Raw genomic sequence first — 23,792 nt, 5'->3', positions numbered from 1 at the left:
TGTGTGTGTGCTATTTTGCTTTTGGGATTTTTTTGTGAAACATTGAAATCATGCACAATTAATTTTAATTTATTATTATATTTATATATGTGTGTGTTACTTTGTTTCTAATAATTTTTTCTATAAAATCCTGAAAGCATGTTTAGTATTATGAATTATGTAATATGTTATTTATATATATGTGTGTTATTGTGCTTCTGTGAAAGGTTGATTGGATATTTTGTTGATTATACTAAATATGTTATGAATAATTGAATATATATATATATATGTGTGTGTGTGTGTGTGTGTCCGTTCGTACAATTATATATTTATGTATATTCTGGTTATTATATTAATATATTTTGTGAAAGCATGTACAATTTTGTACTTGTGTAATGAAAACATCTTATTAGTAAAAGAATTAAACACATTTTATGTATATTTTGCATACTTTTTTTATATTTTAATTGGGGTATCGACTAGGCCTCGACTTGTCTTTTTAGGGGTCTACCGACTAGGCACCGCCTAGCGCTTTGTGATTAAAAGGTTGAATAGTCCACTTAATCCTCTAGATTGTTGATGTTGTCATGAGTTAATATATGACCCATATGTATTTGATCTTCTTACCCACACAAATCTTCAAATATTATGATAAGAAAAGTTTTCTGAAGTTAATTGAAGATTTAGCAGCTTGGCTCTAGTTTTCAATTGCCTTTTTGTTCATCAAACTTGTATTACTTTTGTATCTTTGCTTTCAGAATGTCACACTTTGCCATCATTGGTTACTTGGTATTTTGAGAATAAGCTTTTGGAAAAAGCATACCATACTATTGGTTGCTTTTATTCAAGCATTCTAAGCAAAGGTCCTCTAATTGGTGACATATTTGTTTTTCATTCAATTTGGTTTAAAGATATTCATGTTGCTTATCTCACATCATCTTCCATTCTCGGCATGCACAGTTCTCAAGGATGGCTAAGTATGATTTAACTGGAATTGGAGTAAATCTTCGAGAAGTTAATGCTGAAAATGGTTCCACCAAGTTGAAGGTATTAGGAGTAGTTTTAGGAGGACCTGCCCATAGTGCCGGTGTAAGACAGGTACTGGCATCTCCAACCATGGATAATTCTTTATAGCAGATCTATCTTTTCTTTCTCATGAATATTTTGATGTTTCTGTGTATTTGGACCCTGCAAGCTATTTCTGTTAGTTTTCTATGTTGTCGAGTAGCCAGTCTTTCAAAATGTCCTGTGAGAGAAACCTATTTCTATTCCAACCACCTTGAGAAGTTCAGGGTGCTAAACAACAGTAAGAAACCATGTCTAAGTATATTATCATGATGTTTTTGCGATATTTTGAAAAAAAAAATCTTATTTATATATATTTTTAAGCTGAGTTTTTGTTTCTTTTGTATTTTAAAAACTTTTCAAACTTATTTCCTTATATTTTTGCAAGAAAATTTATACAAAAACTATTATTTTCTTATCTTATTATTTTTATTTTATTTTATTTTTAAACTCTCAAGTTTTTTCTGAGCAAAACCACTTATTGAAAATCTCTCAGAGAAAAACACTTGGCAAGAAATTGCCTTGAAAGATACGGGTGACTATGGTTTCAAGATAGATCCATTCGTAATCAAATGATTCCCATCCCTTTTTGAAAAAAATCTATGTCTATGAACATCTTGTTATCCAATCACTAAATTTGGCGTAAGCATTTTTGAATACCTTGTAGATATGATAGTGGTATTTTAGATAACAGTCCAAGTATATCAGTAGCAACATGAATTTTAATATCATTTTTATGCTAAATCCTGACAATTAAATGTTAGAATGTTTGGAACGGTCATACACATTGGGTTCAATTATCCTTATATCATAAGAACATCATATATATTGTCTTTATTTGCTGCCATATCATGATATCAGACCACAAAGGAAGCAAACCATAAAGAATGTGAAGAAAGTTTGCCTTTCAATGAGATACAAATCCATTGCGTAAAGGAAAGTTTGCCTGTAATGCGCTCAAGGTTTGTTGACTTGTTATTTCAAACCCCATTTTTCGCTAAACTACCATTTTAAACTCTGAAAAAGGATTGAGTGCAAAGCTTTTAAATTTTTCCTAAAAAGTTTACAAGTTCGGGATTTTTGGGGCGTTACACAAGTGTACTCCATCTCGACGATAGACAATAACTAGGTTATCATCCCACATAAACATCACAAAAGTTTAATAGTACTCCAAAACTGATCAAAGTGAAACCAAACCACTTCTAACAATTGGCATACTAAAAAACAATCAAAATGATGTCCAACCCAAACATCAATACCGACCAATATGCTCAGAATATGCACAAAAATCAAAACAAACCACTATTTACATCCATTTCAGGAAAAATCAAAGAAAATCCACAATAAATTGAATACTGCTCCGATGAACGAATTTTTTTATTCAGAAGCTCTCCAAAATCATTCTCTAGTAAACTCCCAACTCAGATTAATCTAACTCAAAAGTTCACATTGGCCATGCTGACATCATCAGCATGCAGCCTGAGGCACGGACTGGAACGGCAGCAAGGATGAAGCTCTGCACACCACCTTCTCATGAATAACAATCTCCTTCTTGAGTGGTTGTGGCTCTGATACCATATCAGACCACAAAGGAAGCAAACAACAAAGAAGAAGATGAAGAAGGCACTCTATGCAAAAGACTTCATTAACGGGCAAATGGGAACAAATACATCTTAAAGGGGACGTCCCCTCTTGGCTATACTACAAGACAAAATTAGTTGACTATCTAACTTCCTACTAAATTACAAATTTTTCCCTCATAAATAATCTTATGTACAAGCATGAGGGCAGCATAAGAACTAAAAATACATATGATACAACCATATATTACATGACTTACACTTCTCAACAATGACTATACTAATCCTGGTATAAGTAGTACCAACTGTCATGTGGTAGGTCCTTCTGCCATGAAGATGTATTCTTTGTGTAGGACTTGGCTTATTTTATGATACATCTTCAACATACTTTTCTGGTTATTCTTCATTGAATCATTTTTCAGGGGGATGAGCTATTGTCCGTGAATGGTGAAAGTGTTGAAGGTAAATCAGCATTTGTGGTATCTTCACTACTTCAAGGCCCTAAGGAAACGTTCGTGACTGTTGAGGTTGTAATTGTTCCTAATGCTTTCAGCTTGGTCTGTCAGATGCATGCATTCTTTGAGTCCTGCTTGCTTGTGTATTCAGATTGTTTGATTATTTGTTTACCTTTTTCTAGGTTAAGCATGGAGATTGTGGGCCAACAGAGATCATAAAAATTCAAAGGCAAGTTACTGCTCGTACTCCTGTATTCTATCGAGTGGAACCAATGGAAGATGGAAAAACAATAGTTGGCTACGTACGCCTAAAAGAGTTCAATGCATTAGCAAGAAAAGATCTTATTACAGGTGGCCATTATTTTTCGTGATTAGACTATTGCATTTAACCCTCTGTTATATTAGAAAATATTTTCAAGTAGCTACATTTTGTGAAATAATCCCAAATGCAGTATAATCTCAATTTGATTGATTATTATGCACTCATGTTGTTTCTCTCACTAAATCCCTTGTAAAAATTTTCATACTTCTGTTTGTAAAATCTTTTTCTTTAATTATTGCAAGTGAAATGTCCTTCAATTTCATCTTCTATCAGAGATTCTTTTATATGAATATATTGATACTACTATAATATGCTTATAATATGCATATGCAAAACTTTAGGATGTTGCAATGTGCAGTTGTGTTTTTCCTTCAATTTAGGGTTCCTTCTGGATGTCAATGTACCATATTCTCAAGTAATAAGATTATACCCTGGTTGATAACCATGTGAAGTGGGTACTATCTGAAATATTCAGAAAGGATTGATAGACTGTTGTGCACTAGGCTTTGCTAGCCAACTTAGATTCTTGGAATCTCGAGTGCGTGCAGGTTGGGATTTGTTATGTTTGTGTGCGTGTGTAAATTGAATTATTTCACCAAGGACGTTAATATCTTCTATCTTTTACTCTTGCAGTAAGTGTTGTATTGGAAGAATGAAAGGGTATTTTGTTCATCTCTCTCTCTGTCTCTATACCTTTGATTAGTTGAAACATGGTATCAAAGTAATCACAGTTTGGTTCAATTCATGACTCATTGATAAATGAAATTCACGAAATGGTGACATCATCTTCTTTTCATCAAGTGCAAATTACGAAGTTTTTCTCTATGATGTGTTTTACATTTTGTACGCATGCCGAAGCTGACCAGGCCACCTTGGGTTGGGACTTTAGGCCTTGACGTGCCAGGAATTTGGCCTAAAACCCGGCCCCATTTATTGACATGTAGGTACCAGGTAGGCCTGCAAGTTGACTAAGACAACTTTGTGACCTGATCTATGTCACATAGGTGCGGGTGCGGGGTGTAGGTGCGGCGATGCGGCACTTTAAAAAAACTTGGGTGTGGGGGTGCGGGAGTGTGTATATATATATATGTAATTTTTAATAGTTAACAGTAACACTAATGAAATAAAAAACAATTATCATAGGACCTGATGATTTTTTTCTCAATTAGGGTTTCCCATTCTCTCTCTCTCTCTCATTTGCTTGACATAAGATAACGTGAGCACATGGTGGTGACCAGTTGCCTTCATGCCCTTAGCAATGGCTGCAGCAATGCAGTGACAAACATTGGTGGCAATGAGACAGCCATCTTCCTTCCCCTTGCTCTTCATCTTCTCCTTCTCTCCTCTTCCTCCACCACCACAACCTTTCTTTTCCTTTCTCTAACGTCTGATTGGGAATTTGGGTTAAGCTAGGAGCCTAGAAGAGGCCCACATTACTTATGGGCCTAGACCTAGCCTGTTAATGACTAGATGATCATCCCAAATGGCTTGGTGGATGAAGGTCAACTCTGCAATAGTGGAATTGTCATAGAGGAGAAATTGCTATTCTAAAAGTGTTTTCCTGTAACATGCCTCTATTCATCAAATCTATAACTTATAAGTTCCCATTTTTAAAATTTTCATTCTGCCTTTTTTTTGCTGAGAATATTTCATTCTGGTCAGTTCCAACTTTACTTTTCTTTTGCATTGGATGCAGAAAGGTAGGAATATATTTCTAGCATGAATTAATTTATATGAAAAGGCATGCACTTTTTGTTTTCCTAGCTAAAGAAATGCATTCTATTGCTAGTTCCAATAGATCCATGTGAAATCAAATAATTAAGAAAAATAAAGTAATTTATTTGGAACTACAAAAAAGCTAGATGATCTGGATCTACTTAGTGATCAGTAAAGGGAAATGAAAGGTTGAAGGCACAACATTTTTGAGTTTCTGTTGTGTGCATGAGGTGTACTAAGGCCTTCTTTGCAATCATATAGATAACTTAGAGCATGCTGAGGAGTTTGTCAAGTTTCAAATCTAGGACATAATATCATCATCTATTATTTATTTGTAAATATTTTATCAAAATTTTAAGCTTGTAGTATAAGAAAATCTTTAGCTACACATTTTCTAGCATTACCAATCATTATGTCCTTTTGATTTGATCTTTTGAAAACTAAATGTATCTTCATCTTCTTCTCTTGGACATATGATCAGGAATGTCAAATGTCATGTATATCTTGGTTGAAATTTGGAAACAATTGTTCAATGAACAAGGTTTTTCTTTCTTTTTTTCTGTTTTGGAAAAAGCGATTAACTGTTGTTTTTCACTAATTTTTTTTTTATGTTTGAACACATGCAGCACTGAAGAATCTTCAAGATTCTGGGGCTTCCTATTTTGTTTTGGATTTGAGGGACAATCTTGGTGGACTAGTGCAGGTTTCTTGTGCATATCTCTGTCTCTAAAGTTTACACATTCTAATTAGCTCTTGTCATATTAAGTCAAGAATAAAAAATAATTACAGGAATAAGTCATGATAATCTTTCTCTAATTTTAGTATGATTTATTTTATTAATTTGATGCATTAAATGAATGGCACATTGTACAAGGTGCTTTTTCTTCTTAAAGAAATATGCATATGTTTCCTGGGAAAGTAGGATATGTAGAGCCCAACAGCGTCATCATGCTGTAGTGCCTGCTAGAGAATAAAATATGCTGTGACACTGGTAAATATTGTTTATGGGTTATGCAGCAATGTTTCATAAGTGATAGTGATTTCCTTGCAGGACATGGAGAAAAAAATTCTGGTTCGGATTTTTTCGATGATGCCCTGCCCATGTAAAATTTTGTGTCAATTTTGATCTTAAATTTGCCTGATATACTTCAGTTACATCATGAAGAGAAGGATGACATGAGGATATTTCTGTAGCTCATGTTACATGGGTATTCTTTTAGTTAGTATATATCCTTTTATATTGTAAATATAACACTTATGTATTGTCAGATGCATAATTCATTTGTAACCTTAATGTATAAATAATAATAAGAGAGGCTGACCCCTAGGAAATGTGAGGATTTCCCTTAGTGTCCCCTCTCTCCTTTTCCTATTATCAGAGTGAACATTCTTAAATGGCATCAGAGAGATTGTCATCTAGGTGCCTCTCAAACTGATCTAAATTCCGGATTCTTCTTCTTATTCTCTTTGCTGTCTTGTTTTGCCTTTGCTTTCTCCATTTTCCCTCTCTTGCTGACTTTCTTGTTTCACACTAACTTATTCTTTCTCTATTTCATCATTGCCCTATGTTGATTTCTTTCCACATCCTTTCTTTTGTCTTCTTTGAAAAATTGGCCCTCATAAATCTGCAACTTTTCAGATTTAAAATCTCAATGAGATCTTTGGATCCAATCTACGGTTTTCACCACAAAGCAATATATTAGCAGTTTCAGATCTGAATATTGCAAATCAGCTTACAAATCTGCATTAAAGGGGTATTCTGTGTGGTCATCAACATCATCTATTGCTAACTTTCGGCCCCCTTATTGCTGATTTTATCCTACTCTGGTTCAATCCCTCCAAAGGCTGTTCAAAAAAAAATCGAAGAGCAGATTTGATGGGGCATTTGTGTGGCACTAATCTTTCTCCACTCTGGTACATTGAGTAGACCGGCTTTGAGGGAGGATATCAGTCAGTAATCTCTTCCTGTAGTTTTCTTCCCAATGCTACATACCGTGTCTGGTATCACCACAGTGTTCTTTTAATTTGTTACAAGAAACAATTGCCAGTATAGAGGATGTTTGGACTGCTCGGGACCTTTATATTAAGTTGTATGAGAGTACTCACAAGTATTTGAATCTTGAGCCATGCATATTAAGGCTAAGTTTTAGAACGCAGTGATAATGGAGTACTTGACGTCTTGAAAAAATTAAAGGGTATTTCTGATCAGTTGGCCAGCATTGGCCAACCTGTGTTTGAGAAGGATCATGTGCTATAAGTGTTGGCAGGTTTTGTCAGGATATCAGTAGTAGTGTCTCATTAGTGTTAACCACAATGCCCAATTTGGAGGCCAACAAAGTACCCATGATGTGCTTAACTTATTAACTTGTCATTTGCAAATAATCATGATGAGGTAGATTTAATAATGTGTGTGGAGGATGATGTTGTGGGGGGAACGATTAATACAAATAATTGTGGTTTGCTGTCCTTGCCTCAAAATACCCAGACACAATTTAATAATGTTGTATGAAATCCAGTTGTCATATGTCAGCTATGTAAAAAATGTTGCCATATAGCCAAGAATTGCTCAATATTTCAACATATAGAGCAGCATCCATGGCAAGAAATTCCAATATGTGTTGTCTGGTGCAGGTGCAGGTGCAGTTAATTAGCTCAATCTTTTGGTTGTTGGCTCCTGGAAACGAGAAAATTTGGCTGCAGCCCTAAATAGCATGAAGTTGGACCTATTTCACTCAAATGAAAATTCTTGGTATTTGAATTTAGGGGTGAGCAATCAGGTGATGGTAATGTGGTTAAGATTTTTAGCTCAAAAACTTATAAAAGAATGACACTGAAGCTACTGGGGATGGTACAAATCTCTCCATCACTCATATTGGTGATGTTCATATTACTACTAGTCCTAGGTCTCCTTGTTGCCCAATATTAAAAGAACTTTATTTTTGTGTCGCAATTTGTTCAAATAATGTTTATGTTATTTTCAGTCCTTTCTTTGTAAAGGATCTTCTTACAAAGAAAACATTTAATGAAGAAGTCAGACTCTGGAATCTCCATGCTATCAAAGAAGCATGGGAGATGTTGGAGTCAGGCAGTTTGGGATCAATTCGAGTCTGTCAAGTTCTAGTCATCCTTTGCCGGTGACATTTTCTGGAGTAGAGTTAAATAAAGAATGAGTGGATCTATGGCATCATAGACTTGCAAAACTGTGGGCTGTTGTTATGTTCTTAAGTCTTCTGTCATATTTATGTAACAAAAAAGTTCATCGGTGGTTACTTGTGTCTAACACCAAATATGTAAGAGTCGTGAACTCCAATTTCCAATTCAGAATGAAAGGACTTCTTTCCCTTTTGACATAGTATATTTTGAGGTTTTACTTATTGATATAAACAGAGAAGACCTATTTACATATCTACTAGTTCTCAGTTGATCCACATCAGATTCATTGGAAATTAATGCAGCCATTAACAGTGCTTTGGCTTGAATGGCTTTGAATCATAGCATCCGTCAACATAACTATGTGAGGAGTGCTAATGTTATACGTAAGGAAAATATGTAGGCACACTGATTAATTCTAAAAGCATGCATGTCTTTGTCTGTGCACTTCTTGCGCATCTCTTTGCATATGCTAACATGACTATTGGATAGAATTCTCTCCTATAGGATCCCATGTTTTCTGTACCTTTTGAATATCATTCTCTATGAGATTCCATGGCCTGGACATGAATTTCTACAATTAAATATGCAAATTAACAGTGAATGGTGAAGACTGATTGCTCAATCTTCTTTTTCCATTCAAAGTTTTACAAGAGTTTCATATAATGTTCAGAAAATGGTTTTTTTATTCAGATATTTCAAATGATTTTTGTTTTCTAACTGCTTGGTGCATTTATGCTTCGGTTCTTTTCTAATGTTATTACGTAATAAATGGTCCAAGAGGTTCCTCTTTTTTTCTTAAACTAGTTTTATCTTTTATTTTTCTAATGCTGACCTGTTTTAATTTTAGGCTGGGATCGAGGTTGCAAAGTTATTTTTAGATGAAGGGAACACGGTAAGTAACTTTTTCATGATTCACAGTTTCCTGGATGGTTTATATATTCTACATGTAACCTTTAAGTTATTTTTCTTTTTTTGTCCCTTGGTGGACATTAACAAGTTTGCCACAGATTGATATTCTTAATAAACTTTAAAATAAAACTCGGGGTTGACAAGTAGGCTCTCTGAGCATTTGAAGGCTGGTCTAATGTCATGATCTAGCTTTTGAAAGGGTTAACTTGAATTTTCTGTTCTATGTTTCAAACTGGGGTGTCTACGCAATCGTAAATCTATGATTCTGAGAAAAAGGTAGATCTACAACTGAGCGTTCATAGTGAGAGAAACTCTGGAAGGTTTTTGTCTTTTCCTTTCCTCTGAGGAGACCAATATGCAGACACGTTTTTCTTTGGGATTCTTTGTTTTCATCTTTTTTAATGGTTGAAAAACAAAGTACACAAATATGCTGCTGCTTGGATCTTAATTTCTTTATTAGATGTGAAGCTTATTTTGTTTTTATTTGGCTGTCTCTTACATACATGTGGTGGTATGCTTGATTTCACCTTTAATATTGTTCACGGCTGTGACCGGTAAAGTGCAGTTCGTGTCTTTGATGTCTTCTAGATTGTGTAAGCCCCAAATTCTTGTTTGGGGTCAACCCAGTTATTGCATTCCATTTTTTTCCAAGGCCAATAACCTGATTGGTTTGCTACATCGTAGCACTTTTCAACAATATTTCATTATTTTCATGGACAGTTTAAGTGTATAACTATTATTGCTGAAATATCTTTTCTTGAGGATGCATGCAGGTCATTTACACTGCTGGAAGGGATCCTCAGGTCCAACAAAGTATTGTTGTTGACACTGCACCCCTTGTTACTGTGCCGGTCATGGTTAGAGCTCGAGTTGACTATTATTTTGGCTGTTTTATCAATTAGATATCTTGTTTCATATATTTACTGTTTCCCATCTTGTGATTATGGTGTCTGAATGCTGCACCTATTTTATCTGGTATCTTTAACTTGATAAAATCATGAGAGTTCTTTTTAATTGTAATTTGTACTGCAAAATTATGTAAAGTGCCTCCTTTGATCCAATTTTGTGAGAAATAACAAGAGAGAAGAATGACAAGCACAGTCATCACAGTCAATACCCCAATTTGATACAAGTTTTGCGTCTGTCCATAATGATTAAAATGAACCTAACATTAGAATAATCCAAATCATGGGCGACAAAACACTAGAAATAGTTTGCTTTTCTTGCCCACTGCTTTGGAAATTAATGATTTTCTGAAAATGAAAAACTTTTGTAATCAATGTAAAATGATAAGCTAGTTGAAGATCTGGAGAAGTACAATAATTTTGCTGTGTTCCTGTTCGCCGAAAGTGCATGCTTATTAAGTTATTAAGGTAGGTGCATTTGCTAAGGTCATTTCTGATCTATAAGTGTACATGACCATGAAGATGTCAAAAACTCCAACTGTGAATCTCGGGGTTCACAGATTTTCCAACCAAGAATGTGAGTTCAGTTGAGCAACACTACTGGGACTGTAAACTGAAGAAAATGAATATCTAGAATATGAATTAGGTTGATTAACACCAATGAAATTGTAAATTGATGAAACAACAACAACAACAACAACAACTACGCCTTCATCCCAAAACAATTGGGGTCAGCGATATGAACCAAAAAAGAAATTCATTTTGGGTCTTCCACATGAATCCTTTTCCTCCAATCATTTCTATCCAACGCCATGTCCTCGGTGAGGTTCAAAGCATTCATATCCTTTCCTATCATCTCCATCCAAGTCTTCCTAGGCCTACCCCGACCTCTTTTAACTAATATATTTTCCCATTTCTCCAACCTTCTAACTGGAGCATCATTAGGCCTTCGCCGAATATGTCCAAACCACCGTAAACGATTCTCTCGCATCTTATTTTCAATGGGTGCAACACCTACCTTCTTACGTATCTCTTCGTTCCGAATCTTATCTTTTATTGTATTTCCACACATCCATCTAAGCATCCGCATCTCAGCTACACTCATTTTTTGAATATGATGTCTCTTGGCAGCCCAACATTCCGTACCATATAGTAAAGCGGGTCTAATAGTCGTCCTATAAAACTTTCCCTTCAAACGCAATGGCATTCTACGATCGCACAACACTCCAGTAGCACTTTTCCATTTCATCCACCCAACCTTTATCCTATGATTTACATCTCCATCAATTTCTCCATACATTTGAATGATGGATCCCAAATATTTGAAATAATCATTCACCGGTATATCTTGCTCACCAAGCTTCACTACACTCCCATCACTACTTCGTTGCTTACTAAACCGACATTCCATATATTCAGTCTTACTCTTACTCAACTTAAAACCTCTAGCTTCCAATGTCTGTCTCCATAATTCTAACTTAGCATTAACCCCAGCTCTAGACTCATCAATCAAAACAATATCATCAGCAAACAACATACACCACGGTACATTTTCTTGAATTGATCTCGTAAGCTCATCCATCACTATTGCAAATAGGAAAGGGCTTAAAGCAGATCCTTGATGTAACCCAACCGTTATCGGGAAATTGGTTGTCACCCCTCCACAAGTGCGGACATTGGTTACTACTCCTTCATACATATCTTTAATTATACTAATGTACTTGAGAGAAACACCTTTCTTCATCATTGTCCACCAGAGAACGTCCCTAGGTACTCTATCGTATGCCTTCTCTAAATCAATAAAAACCATATGCAAATCTTTGTTCCTCTCTCTATATCTTTCAATAAGTTGTCTAAGAAGATGTATAGCTTCCATAGTTGATCTTCCAGGCATAAAACCAAATTGATTCTCCGATATCATGACAACCTTCCTCAACCTAGACTCAATCACCCTCTCCCAAAGTTTCATAGTATGACTCATGAGTTTTATACCACGATAGTTTGTGCAATCTTGTATATCACCCTTATTCTTATATAAAGGCACCAAAGTACTCTTCCTCCACTCATTAGGCATCTTATTTGTTCGCCAAATCAAGTTAAAAAGATTTGTCAACCATTCTAAACCTTTCTCTCCCAAGCATTTCCAAGCCTCGATAGGTATACCATCTGGGCCAACTGCCCTTCTTGATTTCATTTTCTTCAAAGCCTCTGCAATTTCTTTCTTTTGAATCTTACGCATGAAGTCACGATTTATCTCATGAAAAGGAATGGAGAAGTCTCCAAGATCTTGAGCATGACTATCATTAAATAGCTTATCAAAATAATCTTTCCATCTCTCCTTAATCTCCTCATCTTTGACTAAAACCCTTTGCGTTTCATCTTTGATACATCTAACCATACCCAAATCCTTCGATTTCCTATCTCTCATCTTTGCAAGCCTATAAATATCCTTCTCGCCTTCTTTGGTATCCAACTTGTCATAAACCTCCTTATATACCTTAGCCCTCGCGTTTCGAACAACTTTTTTAGCTTCCTTCTTTGCTATCATATACTTCTCCAAATTCTCATTATCACGACTCTTACTTAGATTTCTATAACACTCTCTTTTAACCTTAATAGCTAATTTGACATCCTCGTTCCACCATGATGTATCCTTACCTAGTGGTGCACCGCCTTTAGACTCACCCAATACCTCCTTAGCTACTTTTCTCATACCACCCGCTATCTTATTTCACATTGATTCTGAATCCTCCTCGAGACACCAATCAACTTCCTTAACTACCTGCTCTACAAACATTCCTTGTTTAGCTCCTTTCAGTGCCCACCACTTAATTCTAGGATCTATCCTATGTCTATCCCTTTTGCGGCATTGTCTAATTCTAAGATCTAAAATTAAGACTCTATGTTGTGTAGCTACACTTTCTCCTGGTATAACCTTACAATCGATGCAACAACCCCTATCTCTCTTTCTAAGTAGGAAAAAATCTATCTGACTCGTATTAACCCCACTTTTAAATGTTACTAGGTGAGACTCCCTCTTCCTAAACCAAGTGTTTGCTAAGATCATATCATAGGACAAACAAAAATCTAAAATCCTTTCTCCACTTTCATTTCTTTCTCCTATACCATAGCCTCCATGGATATTCTCAAATCCATCCCTACTAATGCCTACATGTCCATTAAGGTCACCGCCGATGAAAAGCTTTTCTCCATAAGATGTCTCTTGTACTACTCCATCTAAATCTTCCCAAAATTGATGCTTAATGGAATCATCTAAACCTACTTGAGGTGCATAAACACTAATAATATTAATAATATCCGTACCTAATACTAATTTAATAAGTAAAATTCTATCACCCTTCCTACGGACCTCAACTACATTATCTATAAACTGACGACTCATAGCAATCCCTACTCCATTCCTATTCCTATTTATTCCTGTATACCAAATCTTATATCCCCAAGGTTCTATCACTTTAGCTTTCTCACCTACCCATTTGGTTTCTTGAAGACATAAAATATCAATCTTTCTCCTACACATAACATCTACTAACTCTACCAACTTACCAGTTAAAGACCCTATGTTCCAAGTGGCTAACCTAATTTTATGGTCTTGGACTAACTTCTTTACCCCCACCCGTCCAATAAAGTGAGGGAACCCTTGCCTATTTGACACCACACCCGGGCGCCGGTGTGACGCGTCGCTTCTGGGCGACGACCTAGCAACCCTTGCACATTTATCACTGCCTCCGGGCCTAGAGAGTACAGCGCGTCGCTCAGTAGGGAACGCCCCAACGAAATTCTCATATTGGTTCATTTTCATAGGATATGACAAAGTTTTTATGCTGGCTGTCACAGGCCTACCGCAACCCTCCTCCTTTATCCGGGCTTGGGACCGGCAGTGTATAACTACACAGGCGGAGTTAAATTGTAAATTGATGAAAAATGGATAATTTTCATGTGACTAGTTTTACCTTATGCATAAGCCTACTTCTATTGACTTGGAAGATTTTTTCATAAATATGTGATCAGATTGTGTTAATTCATGGAAGAAAAAGAAAACATTTTGATGAGCAACAGAGGCTAAGTGGAATGATATTAAGATTAAAGAAAATGAAAGGGATTGACTGAATTATGGATAAAAGATAATTGTTGTTTGAAGGCAAGAGGAGATAGAACTGGAAAACTGATACAAGAATTGACACCGTAGAATGTGTGGCTCACCTTACAGCAGGCTAGATGCCATGTTTGTATACTTGAGTTCACAAATTTACAGCAGTTCCTTGACATAGTTTTCTATGCTAAATAAGCCAAAATTGAACATGTACTAAAAGTTTACCTTTGTAACAGTTGTAGGGCATGTATAACAGTACCCCGATATCATCAAATCTGACATCATCAGGTTCTTCCATTTGTTGCTTCCTTAAAGGGTGTTCTTGATCTTCAATCATATGCTATATTATACAAAGGGTCTTTAGGATCTTCAATATCATCAATACTTGAGAACCTGTAAATAGAGCTATAAAAACATCCCAACTATACACACACACACACACACACACATATATATATATATATATTGAAAATATCCAAAAAGCCGAGTGTTAAAAAGTTTTTTATAATAATTTTAAGCACAAAATTTTAAACATAATAAAAAAGTTTAATACAAATTTGAAAAATAAAAACCATATATATTTAACTTGTAGTCATATTTAACACAAATATGAACCTTTAAATATCATAAACAAGATCAAAAGAGAACAATTAAACAAGACAACTCATCAAGGAGTTAAATCCACACAAAGAGAATAAAATATTCATAAAAAAGGGTTTTTAAAAAAGGCAGCCATTTTCATACAAATGCATAGCAGAAACAATGAGGAAATTCAAAATCCCACATACAACAAATCAAGAGAAACGATACTTTGCAACAATGGCAAACATGGATCAACAACTATATCAAATTAGCATAGATGCAAGGACGATACTTTAATGTCTCAAAGAGATGCAAAGGCTCAAACTAATCATAACAATTTAAATTTCAATGATAGTAACACTATCTATAAATACATTCAAAATATATCAACTTATGCAACCAAGGTATATTATGATGTATAAGCATGCTAATAGACCATGTAATGATTTAAGTAGAAGAACAATGAAAATGCCTAAAGGGCAATAAGAGAGTAATATGTAAAGGCCACTTATGGGCCATGCACTCGTACACAAGAAACAAACTTACAAGAGATAATATATATATATATATATATATATATATATATATATATTACCTCACAATAATCAACTTAGAAAAAGGATGTAGAGATTTTAAAAAATCCCACATATAACAAAGTTTAATATTATAAAAGGAGAAATGATATTTGTAAATCCCAACAACAGTTTGGTCATCTCATTAGGCCTCCAACTCAAAACCTCAAAATTCAAGTGTATCAGCGTATAGAACAAATGATCAAACATAAATGTCAGAAATAACCATACCAGTGACCATGCACCAACAATACTAGCTGTAATAACTCGTAAAAAAAAAAGTTAGGATTCGGGTCGGATCCGGACCCGGACCCGACCCAGACCCAATTGAGGCACGCCTCCCTCGTGCCTTCTTTAGAAAATGAGGCAGGGGGTTTCAAATACGAACCCCCCCCCCCTCGCTGTCTCTCTCCCTCACCGCCTCCCGACTCTCCCTCGCTCGTCTGCTGCCGCCACTTGCGACCTCTCTCCGACGCCGACGCCGACCACCAGGTATGTTCTTCCTCCTCTTCTTCTCCCTCTTTCCGTCTCTCTCTCTCTCTCCCATCCTTCCCCCTCGTTTCTTCGTTACACAGGGAGGGGAGGGCTGAGCCTCCTCCCTGCTTTCGTACGGCAGGCGAGGGGCGGAGCCCCCTCCCTACTTCCGTACGGCAGGGGAGGGGCCGGGCCCCTCTTCCCTGCTCTCTGCTACGGCAGGGGAGGGGTCGAGCCCCTCCTCCCTGCCCCTTTTTGTTGCGCCAGCAGGGGCCATCGGCCCCTGCCTTTCGTTTGCCAGCAGGGGCCTATGGCCCCTGCCTTTCTTTTGCGCCAGCAGGGGCCACCCCTGCCTTTCGTTTGCCAGCAGGGGCCTATGGCCCCTGCCTTTCTTTTGTCAGCAGGGGCATAGGCCCCTGCCTTTCGTTTACCAGCAGGGGCCTATGGCCCCTGCCTTTCTTTTGTCAGCAGGGGCATAGGCCCCTGCCTTTCGTTTGCCAGCAGGGGCCTATGGCCCCTGCCTTTCTTTTGTCAGCAGGGGCATAGGCCCCTGCCTTTCGGTTGCCAGCAGGGGCCATCGGCCCCTGCCTTTCTGTGTGCCAGCAGGGGCCATTGGCTGCCTTTCTGTTTGCTAACAGGGGCCATCGGCCCCTGCCTTTTTGTTTGCCAGCAGGGGCCGATCCCCCCTGCCCCTTTGTGCGCGAGCCTATACCCTTGGTCGACAGACCCGGGGAATCTTTGCAAGCTACATCGTAATGGGGACAAATCATTACAAATGTTGATCTTCAGCGAGGAATTCCTAGTGAACGTGAGTCATCTGCTCACATTGACTACATCCCTCTTTGGGCGGCAAGGCTCATTTGGCCCTGCCCCATCCTTTTTTTTCGAGTCATTTAGGACTGTTGGCCCCAGCTCTATGTATTGGAGAAGTTGAGTCTTTGCCTTGCTTTTGCTTTTGTCTGGGCTTGCATGTTAATATCGCATATTTGCAGCTACGACGGATCTCACTCGCGCTCCGCGACCCGAGCCGTCAATTGTGTACGTCCGCAGACGTCAGCAAGCTCGTAACCCTCCAAGGTAGGGGAAGATTGTACGGAAGACTTGGATAATTGAATTAAGTTCAATTAAACTAAAAACGATCAATAAATGAATATATATATATATATATATACAAATATATATATATATACAAAAATATATATATATATATATTTATATATATATTTATACGAGTATGCACTTAACTCAAGGACGCGGTTTCGCGATCCTTGCCCTTTACCTTATGTCAGTCTATACTTGCCATCGTGTATCACGTCGAGATCTCGTGTTGCATTCTTGCTTATGGTTTGTATGTGCCGTCACGCATCGTGGCGAGGTTCAGCGTTGCATTTCTGCTTACCGCCTTTACCTTGTCGTTGCGCTTTGCGCCTAGACTCTTGTTTTTGTATGTATTATTACTGCTTTGCTATTGCAGATGCCGCACAGGTTTTTGCTTTTTGCATATGCCTTAAAGGCATCCTCAGGCATTCACCTCTCTCTCTCGTGACGAGAGTTGAGATAGGAGCTAGCGTAACATCCCCGTCTAAGGAGGGGGATACCTTGCAAGGATCCTGACTCCTTGAGTATGCAGTCCTGCAGACGAGTTGGAGTTTCTGTTGAGAAACATGTTTCCCGTCTATCGAGGCCGGTGTCGAGTCATGCGAGGCATGTAGATACCCCGATAGCGGATGAGGTTCTAGAAAATCGCAGGCATAATGTTGGCACAAGGTACTGTTGTTTCAAAGGATATAGTAAAGTTGATAAACTTTACATCTTTGTGAAACACTCCTGTTGAGGCTTCTTTTGAGGAGCTATACCCCCTTCATCCTAGAGTACTTGTAGTCGTGCACGACACGTCTAGTACTGCGATGATCGGATGAGACGGTCGTGCGACCTCGAACAGTGCGAAATGCACAATGCTGGAATCACATAAATGGCCTCGCATTCGCCTTTACAGGCAAGATGCTCGAGTGGTTTAAAGACCACAACATAGAGTGGGTCGTTAGTTAAGCAACCCCTAACACACCTATTCGTTTCTAGTGGTCTGTCAAGGGAGAGGACAGAGCGGTACAAACTCCAATGGACAGGTTGTTAACAACCCCCCTACGGGCAATGATCCGGCCTCCCCAGTCATTGGAGTTAGGGGAAAGGGGCTACAATAGTTAGCTCAGCACTTCTGCAGAAGTTGGATGCATCTGTGGCACTGCCTCCTTTGGGGAATCCTCTCTCGGCTAAAGCCGGCCCTCTGGAGAGGACTCAATTAGCTATTCGGGTTATTCAAAATACATAGAATAACAAACGCCCGAACTAGTCCCAGTTGTTTCTACGTTTTGCCTGCGCGTACCCGCAGGCCAGTAATATTGAAACATAAAGTCTGTTCACACTGGTTGTTGAGTAGTGAGACTCACTTGCACTCGCTTGCACCACTGACTCGCTTGCACCACTGACTCGCTTGTACTCGCTTGCACCATTGACTCGCTTGCACTACCTATTCGTTTGCACTACTGATTCGCTTGCACTACTTACGCGTTTGCACTATGTACCTGCTTGCATTGCTTACCTGTTTAACTGCATATCTGCTTTAAACTGCGTAACCTACTGAATTAAATGTACATAATTCAGTTTCTTTGTAGTCTCTCTTGTGCACTTACTAGTTTTTTTGCGAAACTAACCCATTCTATGGGTACAGGTGATGAATAGGTACTTCACGGGCGATGGCGCGATGGCAAGATGGCTTCAAGACTTTCTTCTTCCTGCTCTTAGCTCGCGTCCTGATGTTTTTGGGTCTTGTAACGGATTTTCCTTGGGACATCCGAATTTTGTACTTTTGGAACCTTCTTTTAATGAAAGTGCCTTTTTTAAGTAGCATGGGTTGTATGTTTTGGTTCTTCAGCTAACGTGCCCAAAGTGGTCAACTTACTTTTCTAAAATTAACAAAAGGATGGTCTTCCGCTTATTTCTTAAACCAACTCTGTAATAAAGAGATTCTTTTAGTCTCTTGCCTGTTTTATGAAAGGTTCGAAAGTTGAAATTTTGGGGCGTTATACTAGCTATCTGATAATACAAACCAACTACAACCATAAGAGGTGCACATCCCTCACCTTACAAATGTTTGTAAAACTACAAATAATATCAACTACAATGGGTGCTCATAACTCACCACAACTCTGGTTGTAAAACTAATAAACAAAAATCTCTTATCCAACAAAAAATGTCAATCAAACGAGAGGTATGGGTGAAGAAACACGAGAGGTAAAGAGAACTTATAATGAAAACAAACATATGTCATAAAAAAGATAAGAAAGATTTAAAAATAACATACAAGTCAAGACAAAAACAAATTTTACAAACTTTCGAACCACCATGGTTTTAAGGAGATAACCATCACAGATAAACATAATTACAAGCATCCAACATAATAACAATGGCCAAATAAACAAATGAGTGATACAACACACTCATAGAACCAGAAATCAAACAACCGTTAGTTAGAGACGAATTATAAGCCAACAATCTAAACTGACAAAACTGAGGTGGATATAACTCACCCCAACAAACATCTCTGGTTCCATAAAAGCAATAAAGTGAACCAACTCATGGATCCAAAAGGCCAATCAACTACCAATCAGACTCAAGACAAGTGTCAACATGACACTCATTAACTTGATAGTCTAGAGTCTAAACTAATAAGATGACTTGAGGTGCACACATAACTCACCTCAATAGCTTACCCAATAACAACAAGGACAATATGATGCATCAGATAAAATTTTGTGATGGACAAAAACTAATGCCATAAGGAGGCGATAAAAGCTTACAGAAATCAATTTTCAAATAACTGAGTTCATATATAAGAACAAATTTGAAAAACAAAGTTTCAAATCAAAACCAATAAAGGTTATAGTGTAATCATATGCAAACAAGATGTCAAATGATCATTTTTCATAAACCTTGTGTAAGTAAAGACAATCAAGATTACATCAATAACAATGAAGAATGAGCATGACCAATATAAGCTAGCTATATAGCTCAATCTAGATTATAAGTCTATTCATAAGAACAATGGCATATAACATTAAGGGGACCAAAACATATATAGAGATTCTCAAAAGACCATATAGAAAACCAAGAGCATACACAAGTACAACTAATCATGGATACTCACAAAGAGATCAAAATTAATATATAGACAATAATCTAATGACTTTAAAGCCACATATCCTATACAAAAGCTATAAAGGATCACATAAGATATGCATAGGAATTCATTTAAGCATATATGCAAGTGATAGATTAATCCAATGCAAGATATATATAAGAGGGTAATATATGATACAAGGCATAACTATCTACCAAGGGATGACCACAAAGGCTACTAAGAGTACATAAAATCCACTAAGGGCATACACCAAAGATGAAAAAAATTAATATTTTATAAATGACAAGTATGCAAAGAGCATGAAAAAATATAATAATAGTATTTTGAATCCTTAAGAAACCACATACTCACTTAGAACATAATTTTTAATATATTATAGGAACATTCACAAGTAATCATAAAGATACTAACATACCCAAAATATACTTTGAATTATCATGCTTACGCAAGAGCCAATAAAACAATAACTCACTTAAAAAGAGATTTTAAGAAAAAAAACTAATTTCAATTAATTTGAAAGCACGTCCAAATTTCCAACACAAAATACCAAAAACAAATTTTGAAATGGCACATAATTATTAATGACACATAAAAACATGCATAGACATATGTGCACGACACAAATATATAGTTGATATGCCGATAGAGCAATCTCATGAGAGCATACAAAACATCCATGGCATAACTAATGAACTTAAAATCATGATGACTCAATATATAAAACATACAAGAATTTAAAAATTCTTATGGAGCACATCTCAATGAAAGCACCACATAGAATTCAAAGAACATGCTTTGACACATGCATAAAGTCACCAATAATCATAATGGTGTTAAAATCCCAAAATAAATATATATACTTTGAATGAACACATACACGAGAGCATAAAAATATATATTTGTGTATTAAAAATAATAATAAAATGGAGAACTTACCATAAAGAGCTCTAGAATAGACTACTTGTGAGTTAATGTCAAAATACAAACACAAGAGCCATTAAAACAATATTTTATTAAAATAAATTTCACAAAATTCTAATTTCAATTGATTTAAAAAACACATTTTACATACCCAAGAAATAACCATAATGTTTCAAACAAATTTTAAAAAATATGTCATAAATACCTTTTAAAGATTAAACAAGAGATACATGCCGAAATATGAGAGCCTCGAGTCCAAGCCATATATCAATCCAAATTTTTCTTTCGAAGCACAAACTCGAACAAGATACCAAGATCAAGAATCCCTCGCTCTGATACCATGTCACGAAATGGTGCGTAAACCAAGATACTCCAAATCGAAATCCAAATGACAAACCAAAAAACATTTGGATACAAACAAGTCATTAAAACAAATACAATACAAATATTGTGAATGAATGATTTCATTAATAATGAACATTAAAAATACAAAAAAAAATACATAAAGTGTTAAAATGTAAAACTGTACATATATATATAAATATATATATTTTTCATTTCTTTCTTTTCTGTAATTTTTTTTCCTTTACTTTTATTTTTTTTCTTTATGTCATCTAGTTCAGTTTGAACTAGAATGACTCTTGCTAGTCAAGTCCTGTCCAGACTTGACTAGCAATAGAGCTGTTGGACTCCAACAACTCTAAATAGAGCTGTTGGACTGTGTCCAACAGCTCTATTGAGTCCTCTTTCAGCTGTGTATATAAAGGGGTGCAGCCCCTCTTGTATTTTATCCCCAATGCTTCTTAAGCAATTGGTTTTTCATATCAATAAATAATACATTTTATTTTTATTTTGTTTCCAGTTATACCCTTTTTAAGGGTTATGCTTTAGTGTCATTCTTGACACTTGCCCTTGTGAATCTAAGCTCGTGTTTCGAAGATCCCCATTTCATTTCATAAAGACATCACTACAAAATACACTCGAACACTTAAAAACTACCCATCACTCTCTCACCCACTATAATCACTCTCTCACCCACTATAAGCATACACACCCCATATATATAAGGAGAAAAGAGAGGAAGAGATAGAGTAAAAAGAGGAGAGTGGAAGTCCTCTCTAGCCATTGGACTAGGTCCAATTGCTAGATTGACTAGCTGTTGGACTTAGTCCAACAGCTAGAAAGACTAGCCATTGGGCTTAGTTTCCAACAACTAGTGTAAAGTCAACTTTAGTTGACTTTATGATAAATATATATTATATATAAATTTATATACAAACAACAACAACTACGCCTTCATCCCAAAACAATTGGGGTCAGCGATATGAACCAAAAAAGAAATTCATTTTGGGTCTTCCACATGAATCCTTTTCCTCCAATCATTTCTATCCAACGCCATGTCCTCGGTGAGGTTCAAAGCATTCATATCCTTTCCTATCATCTCCATCCAAGTCTTCCTAGGCCTACCCCGACCTCTTTTAACTAATATATTTTCCCATTTCTCCAACCTTCTAACTGAAGCATCATTAGGCCTTCGCCGAATATGTCCAAACCACCGTAAACGATTCTCTCGCATCTTATTTTCAATGGGTGCAACACCTACCTTCTTACGTATCTCTTCGTTCCGAATCTTATCTTTTATTGTATTTCCACACATCCATCTAAGCATCCGCATCTCAGCTACACTCATTTTTTGAATATGATGTCTCTTGGCAGCCCAACATTCCGTACCATATAGTAAAGCGGGTCTAATAGTCGTCCTATAAAACTTTCCCTTCAAACGCAATGGCATTCTACGATCGCACAACACTCCAGTAGCACTTTTCCATTTCATCCACCCAACCTTTATCCTATGATTTACATCTCCATCAATTTCTCCATACTTTTGAATGATGGATCCCAAATATTTGAAATAATCATTCACCGGTATATCTTGCTCACCAAGCTTCACTACACTCCCATCACTACTTCGTTGCTTACTAAACCGACATTCCATATATTCAGTCTTACTCTTACTCAACTTAAAACCTCTAGCTTCCAATGTCTGTCTCCATAATTCTAACTTAGCATTAACCCCAGCTCTAGACTCATCAATCAAAACAATATCATCAGCAAACAACATACACCACGGTACATTTTCTTGAATTGATCTCGTAAGCTCATCCATCACTATTGCAAATAGGAAAGGGCTTAAAGCAGATCCTTGATGTAACCCAACCGTTATCGGGAAATTGGTTGTCACCCCTCCACAAGTGCGGACATTGGTTACTACTCCTTCATACATATCTTTAATTATACTAATGTACTTGAGAGAAACACCTTTCTTCATCATTGTCCACCAGAGAACGTCCCTAGGTACTCTATCGTATGCCTTCTCTAAATCAATAAAAACCATATGCAAATCTTTGTTCCTCTCTCTATATCTTTCAATAAGTTGTCTAAGAAGATGTATAGCTTCCATAGTTGATCTTCCAGGCATAAAACCAAATTAATTCTCCGATATCATGACAACCTTCCTCAACCTAGACTCAATCACCCTCTCCCAAAGTTTCATAGTATGACTCATGAGTTTTATACCACGATAGTTTGTGCAATCTTGTATATCACCCTTATTCTTATATAAAGGCACCAAAGTACTCTTCCTCCACTCATTAGGCATCTTATTTGTTCGCCAAATCAAGTTAAAAAGATTTGTCAACCATTCTAAACCTTTCTCTCCCAAGCATTTCCAAGCCTCGATAGGTATACCATCTGGGCCAACTGCCCTTCTTGATTTCATTTTCTTCAAAGCCTCTGCAATTTCTTTCTTTTGAATCTTACGCATGAAGTCACGATTTATCTCAT

At 36.8% G+C, this 23,792-nt stretch overlaps 1 protein-coding gene across 1 annotated transcript in view; it reads left to right on the top strand.

Moving 5' to 3' along the window:
- The window catches only part of LOC149831512 (Peptidase S41 family protein), a 59,476-nt gene that overhangs the window by 11,145 nt on the left and 24,539 nt on the right, over positions 1-23,792 (top strand). Inside the window, exons 3-8 of the mRNA XM_090013926.1 lie at positions 943-1,080; positions 3,050-3,154; positions 3,265-3,433; positions 5,747-5,823; positions 9,121-9,165; positions 9,956-10,039. Of these exons, the coding sequence (XP_089870052.1) occupies positions 943-1,080; positions 3,050-3,154; positions 3,265-3,433; positions 5,747-5,823; positions 9,121-9,165; positions 9,956-10,039 (618 nt within the window). The remainder of the gene's footprint in view (positions 1-942; positions 1,081-3,049; positions 3,155-3,264; positions 3,434-5,746; positions 5,824-9,120; positions 9,166-9,955; positions 10,040-23,792) is intronic.

This window comes from Nuphar pumila, chromosome 7 (genome assembly GCF_984573655.1).
Source record: "Nuphar pumila chromosome 7, dmNupPumi1.hap1.1, whole genome shotgun sequence".
In the NCBI taxonomy this organism is placed as follows: Eukaryota; Viridiplantae; Streptophyta; class Magnoliopsida; order Nymphaeales; family Nymphaeaceae; genus Nuphar; species Nuphar pumila.
This window is presented reverse-complemented; position numbering and strand designations above follow the sequence as displayed.